Source organism: Xenopus laevis, chromosome 9_10L, assembly GCF_017654675.1.
Source record: "Xenopus laevis strain J_2021 chromosome 9_10L, Xenopus_laevis_v10.1, whole genome shotgun sequence".
Taxonomy (NCBI): domain Eukaryota; kingdom Metazoa; phylum Chordata; class Amphibia; order Anura; family Pipidae; genus Xenopus; species Xenopus laevis.
The window spans coordinates 111,165,661-111,189,807 of NC_054387.1; the positions used below are offsets into that span (position 1 = coordinate 111,165,661).

Below are 24,147 nucleotides of genomic sequence, written 5' to 3' on the forward strand. Positions count from 1 at the left end.
TGTGGGCCAAGCTTCTAAATGAATATCTTTTAAGGGTGTTGCCTCATCTTCAGGGAACCCTGAACTGTGTGAACTTAACCCATAAATTGCAAGTGTGGCTATTATTACTATTAGGGCGTGTGTCAATTCCCTCCTATGCATACAACCAAGGACTGTGGACTCTAAGTGTATGTAGCCCTCATGCTAAGTGTATCATTATAAAGGTACCCCCTCCACCTATAATCAGGGCAGCCATCAGGGGGGGACAGGGGGGAGAGTTGTAGGGGGCCCCGAGGGTAAGGGGGGCCCCGGCCACGCCACACTTACTTGATTATCCGGGCCCCCCTGCTTTCTGAGAGCTGCCGACTTCGGGAAGGCATGGACATTTAAGGGGCCCTGGCCACTAATTTTCTTATAATGTGCGGGGGAGGGCCTGGCCACCAATTTTTTTTTCTCATGTGGGGTCCTAGCCACCAATATTTTTTTATGGGGGGGCCCTGACCACCAATATCTTTTTATTTTTTATTAACATGTGGGAACCCTAGCAACTAATATTTTTTTTTTTTTTACTGTGTGGTGGGGGGCGGACCTGTGGGGTGGGGAGGGTGGACCTGTAGGTGGGGCTTGCGGTGGGCGCAGCCCAGGGGGCCCAGGAAATGTTGTCATATGGGGCCCTGTGATTTCTGATGGCGGTCCTGCCTATAATTCTTAAGTGCAATGTGTACCTTAAACCAACAGTGTCACTCCTACTCCTATGTAGAGTATGCCTAAGTATACTCATATTACTATAAATCATGACTATATGTGAGTCTAAACGTAATTAAAATATTCAACATCATGATTAGAAACATTGATGCGTATTAAGTGCCAGATATCTCCACCAAAAAACAAAGTTATATGAAAATTATTATATAAAACACACAAAAAAACTAGAGACAAATAAAAAATTTAAAAAAGGAAAGAGTGTGCACTAATTTATATATATATATATTAGCAAAAATAACTGCACTCCAAGGACTTCTTGAAAAATCAGGATTGAGTTTTATTTCAACGTTTCATATCACTCGGGACTTCCTGTGATGGAGCTGAAACGTTGAAATAGAATTCAATCCTGATTTTTCACTTAAGAAGTCCTTAACTTCCTGAGGACGGGGGGGGGCTGAAATGTTGAATAAAACATTGTTTTTTCTATCAAGTCCTGTCAGTGCGGCTTCTTCTTTTTGATGTGTATATAATATACATATATATATATATATATATATATATATATATATATATATATATATATATATACACAGACACACACACACACACAGCTACTTGTGCTAGCAGCAATATACATTATGCCACATTAATACAAGGGTCTGGTCATAGTACTTGAAAGGCCTTATATATTTCCAGCATCTCTGTAGGAGAGTGCATGTATACCTGCAGCGTCCAACAGTGTCTGATTCATGTCGAATTTGTTCACGCTGCTGCTAAACATTGCGTTCAGAGAGGTCTTTAAAAGTGCCAGCAAAAGCTTCTCCTCCTGTAATAAAATCTGCCTCTTGTCAGGGGTTACGTTTATATCTACGCACTCTGTAATCAGAAATAAATATAAATGACACATATTAGTTTAAGGAGAAGGAAGGGCTAAAATGAAGTAAGCTTTATCAGAAAGGTCTATATAAATACACCAGTAAACCTTCAAAATAATGCTGCTCTGAGTCCTCTGTCAAAAGAAACAGCATTTGTTTCCTTCTATTGTGTACACATGCGCTTCTATATCAGGCTTCCTGTTTTCAGCTTAAACCTCCAGGGCTAGGGCTTGAGCATGCTCAGTTTGCTTCTCTCCCCTCCCTCCTCCTCTTCCTGCTGTAATCTGAACCCAGAGCTATGAGTGAGCAAGGAGAGACTGGAAGTAATGAAACACCAAGCTAATATGGCAGCTGTCCTATCCTAAACAAAGAGAGCTTCTAGAGCTGTTTACTCCAGTATAGTAGCACATTCTGCGGAATAAATATAGTCTTATAGCTTGCACTATTGTGGCTAATATATTGCCAATAAACTGCTTTCCTTCTCCTTTAAGCATTAATGAATAATTCTGTGTACAGCATGTATAATTCCAAATCTATTCTGTGCAGAAAACCTTATGGTACACACGTGTGAGTGGAAAGCATTTATACTGCTGGTCTCAGCTGAGACATTCTCCACTGGTCTCTGGTAGCACAGCAAACTGCATTTTGGTTCAGTTACATTAAGGTCTATGGTTAATGGCTTTGTCAGTTCAAATGGCATTTCCTAATTGTGTTATATGTTAAAAACAGAGAATATATGACATAACAACAACCTTTCATTTTTGTGTATGGGTTTCCATAAGCTCCCTTTATGCAATTTGCCACCCTTTTCTATGAGCATTTTTGCAATTCAAATTAATTTGTCTTTTACTTTTCATACTAGCAGTTTACACAGCTGTAATTATGAATATGCAGCTGAAGTGCCCCCTGTTATCCTGTCCAGTCAGACAAAACACCAGAAGCTATTGATGTAGTATGTGTTGCCTGGTGTTCTTTGCTCGGTTCTATCACTCCGAGATACACATACACCTGAGCAAAGAAGCATCAGTGATTTCAGCTTCTGTGGTCTGGCTGGCTAGATTGAACAACAGAGGTGTTACTGCCACAAAATCATGATATGAGCAGTGCTAAACTGCTGATAGCCTGAAAACTAAAAAACATGCAAGTTAAAAATTGCATTAAAAAAAAACACTCTTAACATCTGTACATCAAGCTGTTTATGTGAGTTTAGCTCCCCTTTAAGAACTTAATTAATAAGACACAATAGCAACAACAATTGTCTGCCTTTTATGTATGGTAATATAGGAGGAGACTGGCCCAAGTAAGTATTAATGTAAAATAGGAACCCGTAACATATATTGCACAAGTGTGTAATAATCTGAATCTCACCGGAATTGACACAAATGTTGAGAACCACAAACGGGTACTGGTGTCGGTTGTATAAATGATACACTTCATTTACAACCTTTGAAACCTAAAAATGATCAAAGGAGAGATAAAATCTGTCATTAATTGTCATGGGGGTTAGGTTTGCTCAGGTCTTGTTGCTATTAATTGGGTGCTCATCTGTTGTGAACTTTTTCCCCATGCTTCACCTATTGGCAATATCATTATTCAAAAAAACCAAAAAAAAAACCAACAACTTCCCTTTGTATCTTTCATTATTTTTTTATTATTATTTTTTATTATTTATAAAGTTTACAGTAAAGTAAAGAATGTTAGTAGTAACAAATGGATACAAAATATTCACAATTGTCTCATATACAAACAAACCGTGATCAATTGCTCCTCCACGGTGTATCTTTAATACCTGTGCAACAACCTCCTTTTTGTTTCCTCTACCGTCTAATAGGTGGGCTAGTAGAGGGTGGGTCCCTTTGTATCTTTCTAATATCAGTGCTTAACTGATCCTCCGTTTTAGTGATATCCTGCACTATTCCTAACAACTGCAGTGCAGACAGAGCTGATTTTGTGTGCTACTGCATGTGCAACATTAGTTCATCTCTTATTTACATAGCATTAAATGCATTGAGATATGACTAAATACAATGCTAATAACGGAAAAAGACATGGGGCATGTGCAGCATCAATTGAAGCCAACCCTGATTCTTGTAGGCAAAACACAAACTCTATCCCCCATTTGTTATAAAAGGCACTAAGGAGCAGTAACCCATAGCAACCAAGAAGATATTTGCTTTGAAACAGGTGACCAGTAAATTCTACATGCTGATTGGTTGCTATGGGTTACTGCTCCTGGGCAAACTAAGTGCCTTTCATTACATAACAAGAGAATGAGCACTCTCACAAAACTTTCCAAAGGGAAGCCAGAACAGTCTGATGGTGACCTAATTAGGGATGCACCAAATCCAGGATTCGGTTCGGGCTTGAGCCAGGATTCAGCCTTTTTCAGCAGAATTCGGCTGAATCCTTCTGCCCGGCCGATTCGAATCCTAATTTGCATATGCAAATTAGGGTCAGGAAGGGCAATCACATGACTGTCACAAAACAAGGGAGTAAAAAATGTTTTCCCCTTCCCACCCCTAATTTGCATATGCAAATTAGGATTTGGATCAGTATTAAGACGAATCTTTCACGAAAGATTAGGGGTTCGGCTGAATCCAAAATAATGGATCGTTGCATCCCTAGGCCTAACAGGAAATCACTTACCTGGGACTAATTAAAAAATTCCATGGGGGGAGGTTCTCATGTGTGCTTGCCAGCAATACAAATAAATTGGAGTCAACTAATTTACCTTAATGAAGTTACCTTACCTTTGCTGGATCACAAGGCCTTTGGTTAATAAAGAAATACTGTCTGTCTGTAGAGCTGCGTCCAACACCATGGTCACATCGGGAGATGTATCCAGAAACACTGTCAGAATAAACCACATAAGAAATGGAGATTTTGTTAGCCAAGCATAAAAACACTACAACTTGCAGACTGATCAGGTAAGGGAACAGCTAGAGGAGTGCCAATAATTAAAGAGTAAGTTAAAGGTCAATGTATGTTTATATTTGGTAATTTCAAATAATCTCCCTTGTATTGGCTACAGCTTTTTCCTGCTTTCTGTATGTATGTATGTATGTGTATATATATATATATATATATATATATATATATATATATATATATATATATATATATCTATATCTCAACTTGCATTCAATTCACCAAGGCAGTTGCACATTAACACTTGCTTTGGTGTAGAATAAGCAGGGTATGGCATTAGAATGTGATTCAGTAGATGCAAGTCAGTTGCTATGGCAGCCCTTCTCAAAGCAGGTGTTAAAGGAACAGTAACACCAAAAAATGAATGTGTTAAAGTAATGAAAATATAATGTACTGGTAAACTCATCTGTCTGCTTCAGAAACACTACTAGTTCATATAAATAAGCTGCTGTGTAGCAATGGCAGAAATTGAAAAAAAGGCTATATGGCACAGGCTAAATAATGGATAACCAATAACACTATTATGTTCTACAGAGCTTATCTGCTATCTGCTGTGTAACCTGAGCCTTTTCCCTTTGAATGTCTGCCCCCATTGCTACACAGCATCTTATTTATTTAAACAATAGTAGTGTTTCTGAAGCAAACAGCAGTTTTACCAGTGCAAGGTAACACCATTATATTTTTTATTACTTTAAAACATAAATTTTTTGATGTTACTGTTCCTTTAAGTCCAGTGCCTGATCAAAGAAGAAACTTTTCTGCATTGTGCTTTGCTGTACTGTAATGCACGGTATTTAAATCCCTTACTTGTAAAAGCCGTGAGGTGTAGCTTCATGATTTAGTCCATACTCTTCACAAACTGTTTCACTGGGAGGCAGCTGAACAAAGGGAATCAGACTTTGCAACTGAAGAGAGAAATGTAAATAAGAAATGCAGATGGGAATATTCACCTTAAGGCAGGGATCCCCAACCTTTTTCCACCCGTGAGCAACATTCAGATGTAAAAAGAGTTGGGGAGCAACACAAGCATGAACATTTTTCCTAGTTAGTGCCAAATAAGGGTTGTGATTGACTATTGGTAGCCCCTATGTGGACTGGCAGCCTACAGGAGCCTCTATTTGGTAGGACACTTGGTTTTTATGCAACCAAAATTTGCCTCCAAGCCTGGAATTCAAAAATAAGCACCTGCTCTGAGGCCACTGAGAGCAACATCCAAGGGGTTGGGGATCACTGCCTTAAGGCATGCTTTTCATATTGTGCGTTATTGTGTGCAGCCCATGGAAATATTGAAGAAAATCACATACAATGATTCTACAGAAACAAGAGAGCAAGAACAATTAGCCTGTAGGACAAGCAGTGGTGACAAATGTATTGCAGCAAAAAATACTTTTGAAGACTAAAGTGAAGATTCACATACGGCCTCTGCAACAGACTCTTATAAGCCTGTAGGGTGTGGGGCTGGCCAGCAACATCACGGGGGAACCTGGAACAGGTGAATTGATAGCATTATGGGCAGGGCCAGAACTAGGGGTAGGCAGAATCCCAGATTCGGTTCGAGATTCGGCCAGGATTCGGCCTTTTCAGCAGGATTCGGCCGAATCCTTCTGCCAGGCCGAACTGAAATTTGCATATGCAAATTAGAAAGGGGGAGGGAAATCACGTGACTTTTTGTCACAAAACAAGAAGTAAAAATTTTTTGCCCTTCCAACCCCTAATTTGCAAATTAGGATTCGGTTCGGTATTCGGACTAATCTTTCGAGAAGGATTCGGTACATCCCTAATTAATGGGTCTTCTGCCTACTCCTAGTCTGAGTTCACTCCCCTCTGTCACTCTCTTCACCTCCTCTCTTTTGCTATCTGCTCTCTCTCCCCCCCAGCCCTGATATGGGACATGGAATAGGCAGCATTATTATTATCGGGGTGGGGATTGGAAAGACTGGGGAAGGGACAGAGAGAATGTAAATGGTCAGGGATCAGGATGGAAGGCAGAAAGAACATGGCAGTGAAACAGTTTAGGGAGAGGGAAAATGACAGGCAATCACAAATATAAAGGAAAGGCATAGAGATTGTAGAAGAAAGCAGTGCTGATTTATTGGTATTACCTGCTTCTGTCCAAACACAGCTCCTATATTTTCCTTTACGCTGCTCATGCTGCCGCTGGAACATACCACTGGGTTCCTTTTACCCTGACCAACTTGATTCGTACAATTTATGCGAACCCCCGCTGAAATGATACAATAGGCCTGAAGAACTTGCGCCATTTTGGTAAACTCCTTTACAAAGTAAAAAAGAAAAAACAAATATGTTTATATGGTACTCAATATATTTCAAAAAAACGATATGCTCTGTATAAAAACTTATTCTAATAAGTGGTCCATTATATGATTAGCATACATGGTAAATATCAGCCTTTAACATATTTTACCTTGAGCCACCATTCAGTGATGTTTTGAGTGATCACTCACTGATCACCTGATGCTGATTCTATTTATAATCGGAAGAAGTGACACAGCTCTGTCCATTCTACGGCTGAGCTAACCAAGCATGTATGCATGTCCTTGATTTGTGTACAGTACATCACTTAAACTAGAACGATTGACTTTAGTCAGCATTTCAATATGGGTTTATTCAATGAAACATTTGAATACAAAGTCTCAAAATAATGTCCTTTCTCCTTTTCTTAAATAAGGTGCCCGTTCTGCCATTAATAAACATGTTGTTTTTAAACAAATTGGTTGTGTTGAAACAAACTTATTTGACATAAACCAGTTTATTGTAAAGAAAATATGTTGAAGTGTACCAGTTTGCAGGTTTGTTTGAAACCTGTTTTCTATACGGATGAGTTTGAAACCAAGATAGAAACGGAGGGGTTTGAAACAAGCTGGTTAGTTTGAAATTGATTTTCTAAATATAAATCACCTTTTGTGAAATAAACCTGGCCATTAAAAATAAACTGGTTTGTTTGAACTTCTTTTATATGAAATTTTTCTTGAAATAATCTGGTGCATTTCATTTGAAATAAATGAATTTGTTTAAATGAAACTACAGGTATGGGACCAGTTATTCAGAAAACTTGGGACCTAGGGTTTTCTGGATAACGGATCATTCTGTAATTTGGATCCTTTGTACCTTAAAGGGAATGTAAAGGCAAAAAAATAAAATCCAATTTTTACTTTCTTTAATGAAAAAGAAATCCATCTCCAATATACTTTAATTGAAAAATGTCTACCATTCTTATAAGAAACCTGACTGTATGCAGTGAAATTCCCCCTTCATTTTACTTGCTCTGACAGCTGCAGACGGTCATTAACTGCTCTACAGGAAAACAATCATATTTTCAAACGTCAGGGGGAGCCCCCTCCACCTTACTTCCCTGACCTTGAGCAGCTTTGTTTGTTTCCCTGTAGAGCAGCCTGCGACCGTGTAGAGACCCAGTGCAGTCTGTATATTCTGAGTATTAATCAGACTTGCTGTATCGGCTTCTATGGCAGATATTATTTGACTTGTTTTGATAATTTATGATGATGTCTAAGCTTAACCTCCCAACTGAAGTCCAGACCACACTGAGCATAAGTGATGTTTAACAAAGTTACACGATGCTGACTTCCTGTGGCCAACTTTGAAAGCATAAATCGTTTGTTTTATTATGCTTCTGGCGTAGTAAGTTCATGTTTATATTTAGTAGACAAAATACAGCATTTTTAGCATTATTCTATTTTAGCCTTTAGTTCTACTAGAAAAACATGTAATCATTAAATAAACCCAATAAGCTGGTTTTGCTTCCAATAAGGAAGGACAAGGTACGGTTTTATTATTATAGAGAAAAGGAAATAATTTTAAAAAATTTGGATAATTTGGATAAAATGTAGTCTATGCGAGATGGCCTTTCCATAATTCAAAGCTTTCTGGATAATGGTTTTCCGGATAACAGATCCCATACCAGTCGTATGTTTGAAATATAAATTTTCTAAAAAAAAATCAATCAAAGTGAATAATTGATCCATCGTGTGGTGCTCGATTTCTCCTTCCTGGCTATCTCCTATAGAAGGCAGGGAGGAGAAATCGAGTGCTGCACGTTGGATTGCCGCCCTGTCTGAAGAGGAGCGCAAGCAGAGAATCGGTAAGTAATTTCTTAATAAAGACTTTGCGCATTTAAAGTTAAAACTGCCTTGGTGGGTTTTTTTTCGTTAAGTGAAAACAAATTTTTTTAAAAATTTTTTTTAATGTTACTGGTCTTTTAAATTCTAAATGGATACAAAGTTCAGTAATCTTAATGGAGAAAAAATTAATTGCAGAAACCTGGTACAATATTGTTGAAGTTAGGATATTTAAAAACCCTTTCAATTTGCTTTAGAGAGTTTGTGGTCTCTACCCACAAAACAAAAAGGGGGTGGTTCAACTTTAATATAACTTTTAGTGTGTTACAGAATGGCCAATTCTAATCAACTTTTCAATTGGTCTTCATTATTTATTTTTATATAGTTTTTTAATGATCTGCTTTTTTCTTCTAACTCAGTTTTCAAATGGGGGTCACTGACCACATCTAAAAACAAATGCTCTGTAAGGCTACCCAATTATTGTTATTGATACTTTTTAATTACTCATGTTTCAATTCAGGCCGTCTCCTATTCATATTACAGTATATTATTCAAATTAAGGTGTGGTTGCTCGGGTAATTCGGACTCTAGCAACCAGATTGCTGATATTACAGACTGGAGAGCAGCTGCAAAAGCTAAATAAACACAAATGATAAACGAAAACCAATGCAAATTGTCTAAGAATATCACTTTCTACATCATACTAAAAGTTATCTCGAAGCTGAACAACCCCTTTAAAAATCTTTACATTGAGCGATTGCTGAATTTGCCACGGTTACCTTTTTAAGGTTTCGCTGAAATTCTTTATGTCGCACTGGAAGTGTGTAAAAGAGCTGCTGCAGGGAGACTGTTGTTCCTTGCTGTCGAGACATCAGAGTTTTCTGAATAATTTTGCCATTGTGGTCATAAACCAAACGAGTTCCAACTTTAGCGGTCTTGTGGCAGGTGACAATGGAAAGGTCGCTATAAAAAATAAATGACAAAGGTGTGAGATCCCCAAAATTACAGATATGAGTTGGAATAACAAATATACGTGTAGTGTATACATGTATGGTTATCAGAAAGGACTATAGGAAGTGAAATAAAAGTGAATTACCTTAATGCACACAGGGAGCTCAGAGCCTCTCCACGGAATCCAAATGTTTCCACACTAATAAGATCAGAGAAATCCTGTATCTTGGATGTATGATGCTTTAGGGCTAAGAAAACAAATGGGAAAAAATACATCAATATTCAAAATGAAGGGCTACATAAGTGTAACCTGACCATGATTAGATAATACAATACTGAGCACGACTGTAATCATTGCTCTTAACAGAAAATTCAACCCGTAATAAAAAAAAAAACCCTCCCCCCTACCCTGGGTAGACCCCCAACCCTACAGCCTACCTGGAGGGGTTTTTTTTATTACGGGTTGAATTCTCCTTTAAAGAAGTGGTTCACCTTTTGGTGAACTTTTAGTATGTTATAGAATGGCTAATTCTAAGAAACTTTTCAGTTGGTCTATATTATTTATTTTTTTGTAGTTCCTGAATTATTTGCCTTCTTCTTCTGACTTTTTCCAGCTTTCAAATGGGGACCCCAACCCCATCTAAAAAAAACAAATGCTCTGTAAGGCAACAAATGTATTGTTATTGCTACTTTTTATCACTCCTCCTTCTATTCCTCTCATATTCATATTCCAGTCTCTTATTCAAATCAATGCATGGTTGCTAGGGTAATTTGAACCCTAGCAACCAGATTGCTGATATTGCAAACTGGAGAGCCACTGAATAAAAAGTTAAATAACTCCAAAACCAGAAATAATAAAAACTGAAAACTAATTGCAAATTGTCTCAGAATATCACTCTACATCATACTATAATTTAACTCAAAGGTGAACAACCCCTTTAATGAGAGGATACACAGCAGAGTCCCTTCACTTGATTAGGCCAATATTTTCTATAGCCTCTAAACTAGTGAAGCCCAACCAGTGGTTCACATACAACATGTAGCGGAGTCGGACTGTTAAGGTGGCCATACACGGGCCGACAAAACCTGCCGACAGACCGAGTCAGCAGCTTATTGGCCCCCGAGGGGCTTCCCCGATCGAGATCTGGCCGACTCTCGATCGGATGGGACTAAAAATCCCGTCGGATCTGTTCGTTGATGTGGTCCAGCGATCGACCGCCTGTTCCCATTCGTTAGGATCTGATCTTTGGGCCCTAGGGCCCATGATCGGATCAGCCCGTTATTCCCCACCTCAAGGTGGGCATATCAGGGAGAGATCCACTCATTTGGCAACATCGTCAAACGAGCGGATCTCTCCGTGTATGGCCAGCTTTACCCACAAAGACACAGAACAAAATCGTTCGGGTCCTCTGAAACCATAACCCCTGTTTACCTTCTTGTGTAGGCAGTGGAGCACGAATCAAGAGATGGTATTAGGAATAAATATGAACATGTATGTATAAGGCATCTGCATATCCCACAGAATTGTACAAAATTAACATAAATATAACTGGGGTTAATAAAGGCCCTGCTCGATGAGAGCTTGTAGTTTAAAAGAGAGCTGATAAGTCCTTTTCAAAATCCATCATGTAGATTACTGTGCCCAATTAAAAGTAGAAAGAAAAAATAGCCTCTGGCTTTGTTACCATGACAAAACAAGGTATAAGGGTCTACCCATAAAGGTAGTCCTCCCAAAAGAGTAAAAATATAAGGAGAGAGGGGAAAATAAGTCACTCTTAGTATCTCTTCCATCTTCTATAAAATAGTTGAACTTACTTAAACCTTCAAAATTGTGTTCTTCAACACCGCAGCCATTATCTGACACCTCAATAGACTCTGCGCCATGCTCCTTAAGTTTTATATCTAAAACAGAGATTTAAAATACATGATTATTCTTTATTTATATAGTGGCAACATATTCTACAGTTTTTTACATCAGTCCCTGCCTCGGTACAGTTTAAAGTCAAAGTTACCTATCATATATTTTATACTTTATATATACATATATCAATAATTGTTGGCAGCTCAGATAGTGCCTATGCACCCTCTTTACACAAGACCAACAACTGAATGAACTTAAGTGTATGATTAATACTAATAGAAATAATTCTCATTTACTGCTACCCGATAAAGACTCACCAATGCTTGTGGCACCAGCATCAATACTGTTCTCCAGGAGTTCTTTCACCGCAGTGGCAAGACTCAGGACCACCTGTCCAGAACAAATCTGATGGACGGACTTGCGGTCAATAGGCTTGATTGCTTTGGCAAGCTCAGAGCTTCAAAAGACAGGAAACTAAAGTTAGTACCTGTATATTTGTGGCATGCAATAGGTGTAATAAATGATGTTAAAGGAATACAGACATGGGAAAACATTTTTTTTTTCTTCAAAACAAATCAGTTAATAATGCTGCTCCAGCAGACTTCTGCACTGAAATCCATCCAAACTGATTTTTTTATATTTAGTTTTGAAGGTGCTCCTAGTCATGTGACTAGTAGTCAAGTCATTTGCGGGCCAGCCCAATACACCCAGTACCCGCCATGTGACTTGAAGTCATGTGACTTGTAGTCAAGTCATGTGACTTGTAGTCAAGTCATGTGACTTGTAGTCAATTCATGTGACTTGTAGTCAAGTCATGTGACTTGTAGTCAAGTCATTTGAGGGCAGGCCAATACACCCAGTACCCACCATGTGACTTGAAGTCATGTGGCTTCAAGTCATGAGGCTTCGAGTCATGTGGCTTCAAGTCATGTGGCTTCAAGTCATGTGGCTTCAAGTCACGTGGCTTCAAGTCACGTGGCTTCAAGTCACGTGGCTTCAAGTCACGTGGCTTCAAGTCACGTGGCTTCAAGTCACGTGGCTTCAAGTCACGTGGCTTGTAGTCAAGTCATGTGACTTGTAGTCAAGTCATTTGCGGGCCGGCCTAATACACCCAATACCCCCCATGTGACTTGAAGTCATGTGACTTGGTCATGTGACATGTGACTTGAAGTCATGTGACTTGAAGTCATGTGACTTGACTTGAAGTCATGTGACTTGAAGTCATGTGACTTCAATTCAAGTCATGTGACTTCAATTCAAGTCATGTGACTTGTATTCAAGTCATGTGACTTGAAGTCAAGTCATGTGACTTGTAGTCAAGTCATTTGCGGGCCGGCCTAATACACCCAGTACCCGCCATGTGACTTGAAGTCATGTGACTTGGTCATGTGACATGTGACTTGAAGTCATGTGACTTGAAGTCATGTGACTTCAATTCAAGTCATGTGACTTCAATTCAAGTCATATGACTTGTAGTCAAGTCATGTGACGTATAGTCAAGTCATGTGACTTGTAGTCAAGTCATGTGACTTGTAGTCAAGTCATGTGACTTGTAGTCAAGTCATGTGACTTGCAGTCAAGTCATTTGCGGGCTGGCCCAATACACCCAGTACCCCGCCATGTGACTTGAAGTCATGCGACTCAAGTCATGTGACTTCAAGTTATGTGACTTGTAGTCAAGTCATGTGACTTGTAGTCAAGTCATTTGCGGGCCGGCACAATACACCCAGTTCCGGCCATGTGACTTGAAGTCACGTGACTTGTATTGAAGTCATGTGACTTGTATTGAAGTCATGTGACTTGTATTGAAGTCATGTGACTTGTATTCAAGTCATGTGACTTGTATTCAAGTCATGTGACTTGTAGCCAAGTCATTTGCGGGCCGGCCCAATACACCGAGTACCCGCCATGTGACTTGAAGTCATGTGACTTGAAGTCATGTGACTTGAAGTCATGTGACTTGACTTGAAGTCATGTGACTTGACTTGAAGTCATGTGACTTCACTTGAAGTCATGTGACTTGACTTGAAGTTATGTGACTTGACTTCAAGTCATGTGACTTGACTTCAAGTCATGTGACTTGACTTCAAGTCATGTGACTTGACTTCAAGTCATTTGACTTGACTTCAAGTCATGTGACTTCAAATCAAGTCATATGACTTGTAGTCAAGTCATGTGACGTATAGTCAAGTCATGTGACTTGTATTCAAGTCATGTGACTTGACGTCAAGTCATGTGACTTGTAGTCAAGTCATTTGCGGGCCGGCCCAATACACCCAGTACCTGCCATGTGACTTGAAGTCATGTGGCATCAAGTCATGTGGCATCAAGTCACGTGGCTTCAACTCACGTGGCTTCAACTCACGTGGCTTCAACTCACGTGGCTTGTAGTCATGTGACTTGTAGTCAAATCATGTGACTTGTAGTCAAATCATGTGACTTGTAGTCAAATCATGTGACTTGTAGTCAAGTCATTTGCGGGCCGGCCCAATACACCCAGTACCCGCCATGTGACTTGAAGTCATGTGGCATCAAGTCACATGGCTTCAAGTCACGTGGCTTGTAGTCATGTGACTTGTAGTCAAGTCATGTGACTTGTAGTCAAGTTATTTGCGGGACGGCCCAATACACCCAGTACCCGCCATGTGACTTGAAGTCATGTGACTTGTATTCAAGTCATGTGACTTGAAGTCAAGTCATGTGACTTGAAGTAAAGTCATGTGACTTGAAGGCAAGTCATTTGCGGGCCAGCCCAATATACCCAGTACCCGCCATGTGACTTGAAGTCACGTGGCATCAAGTCACGTGGCATCAAGTCACGTGGCTTCAAGTCACGTGGCTTCAAGTCACGTGGCTTGTAGTCATGTGACTTGTAGTCAAGTCATGTGACTTGTAGTCAAGTCATTTGCGGGCCGGCCCAATACACCCAGTACCCGCCATGTGACTTGAAGTCATGTGACTTGTATTCAAGTCATGTGACTTGTATTCAAGTCATGTGACTTGTATTCAAGTCATGTGACATGAAGTCAAGTCATGTCACTTGTAGTCAAGTCATTTGCGGGCCGGCCTAATACACCCAGTACCCGCCATGTGACTTGAAGTCATGTGAATTGAAGTCATGTGACTTGACTTCAAATCATGTGACTTCAAATCATGTGACTTCAATTCAAGTCATGTGACTTCAATTCAAGTCATGTGACTTCAAGTCAAGTCATGTGACATATAGTCAAGCCCACATACACAGAGTACCCGCATTGAATGGAAGTCATAAAACTTTTTAACAAACCCACAATGCATTTCAGTAAGTCACCAATATCAGCAAAGTATCAGACAGCTTCAACAGCAGAGCAAAGTGACTTTTAGTTCAAGTGACTTGTAGTCAAGTCATGCTGACTTGATTCAAGTCATGCATATTGTATTTCAAGTCATTTTGCGGCCAGCCAATACACCAGTACCCCCATGTGATTGTAGCTCAAGTCATTTGCGGGCCGCCCTAATACAACCCAGTACCCGCCATGTGACATTGAAGTCATGTCACTTGCGTCATGTGACATTGTGACTTGAAGTCATGTGACTGAAGTTCATGTGACTTCTGCAAGTACATCGTGACTTACTGTCACGTCATGTGACTTGAAGTCATAGTGACTTGAAGTCATCTGACCTTGTGAGTCAAGTCATTTGCGGGCTCGGCCAATACACCCGGACCGGGCCATGTGACTTGAAAGTCATGTGGCTTGAAGTCATTTGTTGCTTGAAATCACGTGCTCTAGTCACGTGGCTCGGTACTCATGTGACTTGTATTCAAGTCATGTCACTTGTAGTCAAGTTAATTTGCGGGCCGCCCCCATACACCAGTACCCGCCAATGTGACTTGAAGTCATGTGACTTGAAGTCATGTGACTTAATTCATGTACTTGTAGTCAATCATGTGATTTGACAGTCAAGGGTCATTTGCCGGACCAGACCCAAGTAATACCCCAGTACCCGCCAGTGACTTTGAAGTCACGTGCATCAAGTCACGTAGCGATCAGTCAACGTGGCTTCAAGTCACCTGGCTTGTATCATGATCTTAGTCAAGTCACTGTGACTTGTAGTCAAGTCATGTGACTTGTAGTACAATCTATGTGACTTGTAGTCAAGTTCAATGTGACTTGTGGCAAGTCATGTGACTTGTAGTCAAGTTCATGTTGACTTGTAGTTCAAGTCATTGTGACTTGTAGCAGTCATTGCGGGCCAGGCCCCCAATATATCCCAGTACCCGCCATGTGCTTGAAGTCACGTGCATCAAGTCACGTCTCGAGGCATCAAGTCACGTGCATCAGTCACGTGGCTTGTAAGTCAGTTACTTGTAGTCAAGTCCATGTGACTTGTAGTCAACGTTCATTTGCTGGCCAAGGCCAATACACCCAGTACCCCGCCATTGACTTAAGTCATTTGACCTGAAGCTCACTGTGACTTGAAGTCAATCAGATATGTGACCTTGAAAGTCAAGTCATTGACTTGAAGTCAACTGCATTGTACTTGTAGTCAAGGTCAACTGTGACTTGCTAGTCAAGTTATTTGCGGGCCGCCCACTTACAACCCCAGTACCCGCCATGTGACTTGAAGTCATGTGGAACTTGACAAGTTCATGTGACTTGTAAATTCAAGTCATGTGACTGTACTTCAAGCATGTGACTTGAAGTCAAGTCATGTGACTTGAAGGAAAGTCATGGACTTCAAGAAAAGTCATGTGACTTAAGTCAAGTCATTGCGGCCAGCCCAATATAACCCCAGTCACCCGCCATGTGACTTGAAGTCACAGTGGCATCCAAGTCACGTGGCTTCAAGTCACGTTGCTTGTAGTCAAGTTCATGTACTCTGTAGTTCAAAGTTCATTTGCGGCTGGCCCAATGCACCCAGAGTACCCGCCAAGTGACTTGAAGTCATGTGACTTGACTTCAAGTCATGCTGACTTGACTTCAAGTCATGGTGACTTGTAGTCAAGTCATGTGAACTTGTAGTATCAATTCACATGACTTGTCAGTTCAAGTCAGTGACTGTGTTGTCAAGTCTATGGCTTGTAGTCAAGTCATTGACTCTGTAGTCAAGTCATTGCGGGCCGGTCCCAATACCCACCCATACCGGCCATTGACTTGAAGTCATGTGCTGAAGTCATGTGGCTTGGAACATCACGTGGCTTCAAAGTCACGTGGCTTGTATCATGTGACATGTAGTAAAGGTATTTGCGGCCGGCCCAATACACCCGTACCGCCACTGTGACTTGAAGTCATGTGACTTGACTTAAGTCATGTGACTTGACTTCAAGTCATGTTGACTTGCTAGTTCAAGTCATGTGACTTGTAGTCAAGTCATGTGACTTGTCAGTCAAGCATGTGACTTGTAGTCAGATCATGGTTGACTGGTAGTCAAGTTGCATGTATCTTGGAGTCCAAGTCATGTGATGACTTTGTAGTTCAATCATGTGACTTGTATGTCAAGTCATGTCGACTTGAAGTTCAGTGACTATGAAGTCATGTGACTTGTAGCTCAAGTCATGGATTTGACAGTCAAAGTCAATTTGCGGGCCAGCACCCAAATATTACCCAGTACCCGCCACTGGACTTGAAGTCAACGTCGCATTACAAGTCACGTGGCATCAATCACGTGCTTCAAGTTCACGTGGCTGTTATCAGTGTACTTGTAGTCAAGTCATTGACTTGTTAGTCAATAGTATGATGACTTGTAGTCAATCATGTGACTTGTATCAAGTCATGTGACTTGAAGCAAGTATGTGACTGAAGTCAAGTCATGTGACTGTAGTCAAGTCATGTGACTTGTAGTCAATCATTTGCGCGGGCCGGCCCAATATACCCCAATTACCCGCAACCTGATGACTTGAATCATGTGCCTGTGCACTCAAGGTCACGTGGCTTCAAGTCCGTGGGCTTACGGTCACGTGCTTCAAGTTCACGTGGCTTGTAGCTCAAGTCCATTTTTGCGACCGGCCACAACTGGACCCAGCTAACCCGCCATGTGACTTGAAAAGTCATTACTTGACTTCAAAGCCATCGTGACTTGTAGTCAAGTCTGTTTGAAATGTTGACTTTAATAGTCAAGTTCCATGTGACTTGTAGTCAAGTCATGTAACTTGCAGTAAACAAAGTCATTTGAGGGCCGGCCCAATACACAGAGTACCCGCCATGTGAATGGAAGTCATATAAACCTACCATAACCCACAATGCATTGCAGTAGTCAGCCAAATCAGCAAAGTAGTCAGACAGATCAACAGCAGAGCAAGTGACTTTTAGTCAAGTGACTTGTAGTCAAGTCATGTGACTTGTATTCAAGTCATGATACTTGTAGTCAAGTCATTTGCGGGCCAGCCCCAATACACCAGTACCGCCATGTGACTTGTTAGTCAAGTCATTTGCGGGCCGGCCCTAATACACCCAGTACCCGCCACTGTGACATGAAGTCATGTGACTTGGTCATGTGACATGTGACTTGAAGTCATGTGACTTGAAGTCATGTGACTTGAAGTCATGTGACTTGACTTCAGGTCATGTGACTTGAAGTCATGTGACTTGAAGTCATGTGACTTGTAGTCAAGTCATTTGCGGGCCGGCCCAATACACCCAGTACCGGCCATGTGACTTGAAGTCATGTGGCTTGAATTCATGGTGGCTTGAAATCACGTGGCTTCAAGTCACGTGGCTTGTAGTCATGTGACTTAGTAGTCAAGTCATGTCACTTGTAGTCAAGTAATTTGCGGGCCGGCCCAATTACACCCAGTACCCGCCATGTGACTTGAAGTCATGTGACTTGAAGTCATGTGACTTGAAGTCATGTGACTTGTAGTCAAGTCATGTGATTTGAAGTCAAGTCATTTGCGGGACAGCCCAATATACCCAGTACCCGCCATGTGACTTGAAGTCGACGTGGCATCAAGTCACGTGGCATCAAGTCACGTGGCTTCAAGTCACGTGGCTTGTAGTCATGTGACTTGTAGTCAAGTCATGTGACTTGTAGTCAAGTCATGTGACTTGTAGTCAAGTCATGTGACTTTGTAGTCAAGTCATGTGACTTGTAGTCAAGTCATGTGACTTGTAGTCAAGTCATGTGACTTGTAGTCAAGTCATGTGACTTCGTAGGCAAAGTCAATTTGCGGGCCAGCCCAATATACCCAGTACCCGCCATGTGACTTGAAGTCACGTGCTCTCAAGTCACGTGGCATCAAGTCACCGTGGCATCAAGTCACGTGGCTTTGTAGTCATGTTACTTGTAGTCAAGTCATGGACTTGTAGTCAAGTCATTGCGGGCCAGCCCAATACACCCCGTAACCCGGCCATGTGACTTGAACATGTGATGAAAGTCATGTGACTTGAAGTCAAGTCATGTGACTTAGAAGTCAAGTCATGTGACTTGATAGTTCAATCAGTGCACTTGTAAAGTCAAGTCATGTGACTTGTAGTCAAGTTATTTTGCGGGCCGGCCCATTTACACCCAGTACCCGCCATGTGACTTGAAGTCAGTGACTTGAAGTCATGTGACTTGTATTCAAAGTCAGTGTGACTTGTATTCAAGTCATGTGAAACTTGAAGTCCAAGTCATGCTGACTTGAAAGTAAAGTCATGTGACTTGAAGTAAAGTCATGTGACTTGAAGTCAAGTCATTTGCGGGCCAGCCCAATATACCCAGTACCCGCCATGTGACTTGAAGTCACGTGGCATCAAGTCACGTGGCTTCAAGTCACGTGGCTTGTAGTCAAGTCATGTGACTTGTAGTCAAGTCATTTGCGGGCTGGCCCAATGCACCCAGTACCCGCCATGTGACTTGAAGTCATGTGACTTGACTTCAAGTCATGTGACTTGACTTCAAGTCATGTGACTTGTAGTCAAGTCATGTGACTTGTAGTCAAGTCATGTGACTTGTAGTCAAGTCATGTGACTTGTAGTCAAGTCATGTGACTTGTAGTCAAGTCATGTGACTTGTAGTCAAGTCATTTGCGGGCCGGCCCAATACACCCAGTACCGGCCATGTGACTTGAAGTCATGTGGCTTGAAGTCATGTGGCTTGAAATCACGTGGCTTCAAGTCACGTGGCTTGTAGTCATGTGACATGTAGTAAAGTTATTTGCGGGCCGGCCCAATACACCCAGTACCCGCCATGTGACTTGAAGTCATGTGACTTGACTTCAAGTCATGTGACTTGACTTCAAGTCATGTGACTTGTAGTCAGTCATGTGACTTGTAGTCAAGTCCATGTGACTTGTAGTCAAGTCATGTGACTTGTAGTCAAGTCATGTGACTTGTAGTTCAAGTCATGTGACTTGTAGTCAAGTCATGTGACTTGTAGTCAAGTCATGTGACTTGTAGTCAAGTCATTGTGACTTGTAGTCAAGTCATGTGACTTGTAGTCAAGTCATTTGCGGGCCGACCCAATACACCCAGTACCCGCCATGTGACTTGAAGTCGTGGCATCAAGTCACGTGGCATCAAGTCACGTGGCTTCAAGTCATGTGACTTGTAGTCAAGTCATGTGACTTGTAGTCAAGTCATGTGACTTGTAGTCAAGTCATGTGACTTGTAGTCAAGTCATGTGACTTGTAGTCAAGTCATTTGCGGGCCGGCCCAATACACCCAGTACCGGCGCCATGTGGCTTGAAGTCATGTGGCTTGAAGTCATGTGGCTTGAAGTCACGTGGCTTCAAGTCACGTGGCTTCAAGTCACGTGACTTGTAGTGAAGTCACGTGACTTGTAGTGAAGTCACGTGACTTGTAGTCAAGTCATGTGACTTGTAGTCAAGTCATGTGACTTGTAGTCAAGTCATGTGACTTGTAGTCAAGTCATGTGACTTGTAGTCAAGTCATGTGACTTGTAGTCAAGTCATTTGGCGGCCGACCCAATACACCCAGTACCCGCCATGTGACTTGAAGTCGTGGCATCAAGTCACGTGGCATCAAGTCACGTGGCTTCAAGTCACGTGGCTTCAACTCACGTGGCTTGTAATCATGTGACTTGTAGTCAAGTCATGTGACTTGTAGTCAAGTCATTTGCGGGCCGGCCCAATACACCCAGTACCCGCCATGTGACTTGAAGTCATGTGACTTGACTTCAAGTCATGTGACTTCAAGTCATGTGACTTTTAGTCAAGTCATGTGACTTGTAGTCAAGTCATTTGCGGGCCGGCCCAATACACCCAGTACCGGCCATGTGGCTTGAAGTCATGTGGCTTGAAGTCATGTGGCTTGAAGTCACGTGGCTTCAAGTCACGTGGCTTCAAGTCACGTGACTTGTAGTGAAGTCACGTGACTTGTAGTGAAGTCACGTGACTTGTAGTCAAGTAATTTGCAGGCCGGCCCAATACACCCAGTACCCGCCATGTGACTTGAAGTCATGTGACTCAAAGTCATGTGACTTTAAGTCTGCTTTGTGTCAAGTAACTCAAAGCACCCAACCAGCAGGTAGAATATCCCTCCCTAAAGAATACCTGGTATACATAAAAAAGGTGATGCTTATTAAATGCTATAATATAGTCCAGACAATTACATTCTAAGCAATTTTTAGTTGGTCTTCATTGTTTCAACTACGTATTGAGCCTTTCAGTTTGGCATTAAGACTAGATCACAGACCCTAGCCACCAGGCCAGAATAAAGTATTCATAGAGGGTGGCCTGAATAGACAAAAAAACCCAGAAATAATCTTAAAGGGGAACTCCAGCTTCCAAACAAAATTTGATAAAGAGGCCCACATAACACAGAAACTCCTAATATACGCATCACAATTACCTGTTTCTTCAAAAAGTATGAATAAATGCCATTTCCTATGCTGAAATCCAGTTCTTCTCTTTCTGCATCATTTGAAATCCTAACAGGGAAGGAGGGACTAAACACTGATGTTACAAATTGTAAAAACTTCTCCACAGCTTACAGATAGCATGCAGGAACTGCATATCCACAATGCATTGCAGTAGTCAGCTAGCTCAGCAAAGTAGTCAGACAGATCAGCAGGAGAGCAAGTGACTTGTAGTCAAGTGACTTGTAGTCAAGTCATGTGACTTGTAGTCAAGTCATTTGCGGGCCGGCCCAATACACCCAGTACCCGCCATGTGACTTGTATTCAAGTCATGTGACTTGTAGTCAAGTCACGTGGCTTCAAGTCACGTGGCTTCAAGTCACGTGACTTGTAGTCAAGTCATGTGACTTGTAGTCAAGTCGTGTGACTTGTATTCAAGTCATGTGACTTGAAGTCAAGTCGTGTGACTTGTATTCAAGTCATGTGACTTGAAGTCAAGTCATGTGACTTGAAGTCAAGTCATGTGACTTGTAGTCAAGTCATGTGACTTGTAGTCAAGTCATTTGCGGGCCGGCCCAATATACCCAGTACCCGCAATGTGACTTGAAGTCATGTGGCATCAAGTCACGTGGCTTCAAGTCACGTGGCTTCAGGTCACGTGGCTTCAGGTCACGTGGCTTGTAGTCAAGTCATTTGCGAGCCGGCCCAATGACCCAGTACCCGCCATGTGACTTGAAGTCATGTGACTTGACTTCAAGCCATGTGACTTGTAGTCAAGTCATGTGACTTATAGTCAAGTCATGTGACTTGTAGTCAAGTCATGTAACTTGCAGTCAAGTCATTTGAGGGCCGGCCCAATACACAGAGTACCCGCCATGTGAATGGAAGTCATAAACTACATAACCCACAATGCATTGCAGTAGTCAGCCAAATCAGCAAAGTAGTCAGACAGATCAACAGCAGAGCAAGTGACTTTTAGTCAAGTGACTTGTAGTCAAGTCATGTGACTTGTATTCAAGTCATGTGACTTGTATTCAAGTCATGTGACTTGTATTCAAGTCATGTGACTTGAAGTCAAGTCATGATACTTGTAGTCAAGTCATTTGCGGGCCAGCCCAATACACCCAGTACCCGCCATGTGACTTGTAGTCAAGTCATTTGCGGGCCGGCCTAATACACCCAGTACCCGCCATGTGACATGAAGTCATGTGACTTGGTCATGTGACATGTGACTTGAAGTCATGTGACTTGAAGTCATGTGACTTGAAGTCATGTGACTTGACTTCAGGTCATGTGACTTGAAGTCATGTGACTTGAAGTCATGTGACTTGTAGTCAAGTCATTTGCGGGCCGGCCCAATACACCCAGTACCGGCCATGTGACTTGAAGTCATGTGGCTTGAAGTCATGTGGCTTGAAATCACGTGGCTTCAAGTCACGTGGCTTGTAGTCATGTGACTTGTAGTCAAGTCATGTCACTTGTAGTCAAGTAATTTGCGGGCCGGCCCAATACACCCAGTACCCGCCATGTGACTTGAAGTCATGTGACTTGAAGTCATGTGACTTGAAGTCATGTGACTTGTAGTCAAGTCATGTGATTTGAAGTCAAGTCATTTGCGGGCCAGCCCAATATACCCAGTACCCGCCATGTGACTTGAAGTCACGTGGCATCAAGTCACGTGGCATCAAGTCACGTGGCTTGTAGTCATGTGACTTGTAGTCAAGTCATGTGACTTGTAGTCAAGTCATGTGACTTGTAGTCAAGTCATGTGACTTGTAGTCAAGTCATGTGACTTGTAGTCAAGTCATGTGACTTGTAGTCAAGTCATGTGACTTGTAGTCAAGTCATGTGACTTGTAGTCAAGTCATGTGACTTGTAGTCAAGTCATGTGACTTGAAGGCAAGTCATTTGCGGGCCAGCCCAATATACCCAGTACCCGCCATGTGACTTGAAGTCACGTGGCATCAAGTCACGTGGCATCAAGTCACGTGGCATCAAGTCACGTGGCATCAAGTCACGTGGCATCAAGTCACGTGGCATCAAGTCACGTAGCTTCAAGTCACGTAGCTTCAAGTCACGTGGCTTGTAGTCAAGTCATGTGACTTGTATTCAAGTCATGTGACTTGAAGTCAAGTCATGTGACTTGAAGTCAAGTCATGTGACTTGAAGTAAAGTCATGTGACTTGAAGTCAAGTCATTTGCGGGCCAGCCCAATATACCCAGTACCCGCCATGTGACTTGAAGTCACGTGGCATCAAGTCACGTGGCTTCAAGTCACGTGGCTTGTAGTCAAGTCATGTGACTTGTAGTCAAGTCATTTGCGGGCTGGCCCAATGCACCCAGTACCCGCCATGTGACTTGAAGTCATGTGACTTGACTTCAAGTCATGTGACTTGTAGTCAAGTCATGTGACTTGTAGTCAAGTCATGTGACTTGTAGTCAAGTCATGTGACTTGTAGTCAAGTCATGTGACTTGTAGTCAAGTCATGTGACTTGTAGTCAAGTCATTTGCGGGCCGGCCCAATACACCCAGTACCGGCCATGTGACTTGAAGTCATGTGGCTTGAAGTCATGTGGCTTGAAATCACGTGGCTTCAAGTCACGTGGCTTGTAGTCATGTGACATGTAGTAAAGTTATTTGCGGGCCGGCCCAATACACCCAGTACCCGCCATGTGACTTGAAGTCATGTGACTTGACTTCAAGTCATGTGACTTGTAGTCAAGTCATGTGACTTGTAGTCAAGTCATGTGACTTGTAGTCAAGTCATGTGACTTGTAGTCAAGTCATGTGACTTGTAGTCAAGTCATGTGACTTGTAGTCAAGTCATGTGACTTGTAGTCAAGTCATTTGCGGGCCGACCCAATACACCCAGTACCCGCCATGTGACTTGAAGTCGTGGCATCAAGTCACGTGGCATCAAGTCACGTGGCTTCAAGTCACGTGGCTTCAACTCACGTGGCTTGTAATCATGTG

At 41.9% G+C, this 24,147-nt stretch overlaps 1 protein-coding gene across 1 annotated transcript in view; it reads right to left on the reverse strand.

Annotated features, from left to right (window-relative positions):
* pms2.L (PMS1 homolog 2, mismatch repair system component L homeolog) overlaps positions 1 to 24,147 on the reverse strand; it is a 67,448-nt gene that overhangs the window by 6,498 nt on the left and 36,803 nt on the right. Inside the window, exons 2-10 of the mRNA XM_018236441.2 lie at positions 11,714 to 11,853; positions 11,351 to 11,437; positions 9,681 to 9,783; positions 9,364 to 9,547; positions 6,590 to 6,760; positions 5,295 to 5,392; positions 4,310 to 4,409; positions 2,928 to 3,012; positions 1,408 to 1,560 (exon numbers count right to left, since the gene is read on the reverse strand). Of these exons, the coding sequence (XP_018091930.1) occupies positions 1,408 to 1,560; positions 2,928 to 3,012; positions 4,310 to 4,409; positions 5,295 to 5,392; positions 6,590 to 6,760; positions 9,364 to 9,547; positions 9,681 to 9,783; positions 11,351 to 11,437; positions 11,714 to 11,853 (1,121 nt within the window). The remainder of the gene's footprint in view (positions 1 to 1,407; positions 1,561 to 2,927; positions 3,013 to 4,309; positions 4,410 to 5,294; positions 5,393 to 6,589; positions 6,761 to 9,363; positions 9,548 to 9,680; positions 9,784 to 11,350; positions 11,438 to 11,713; positions 11,854 to 24,147) is intronic.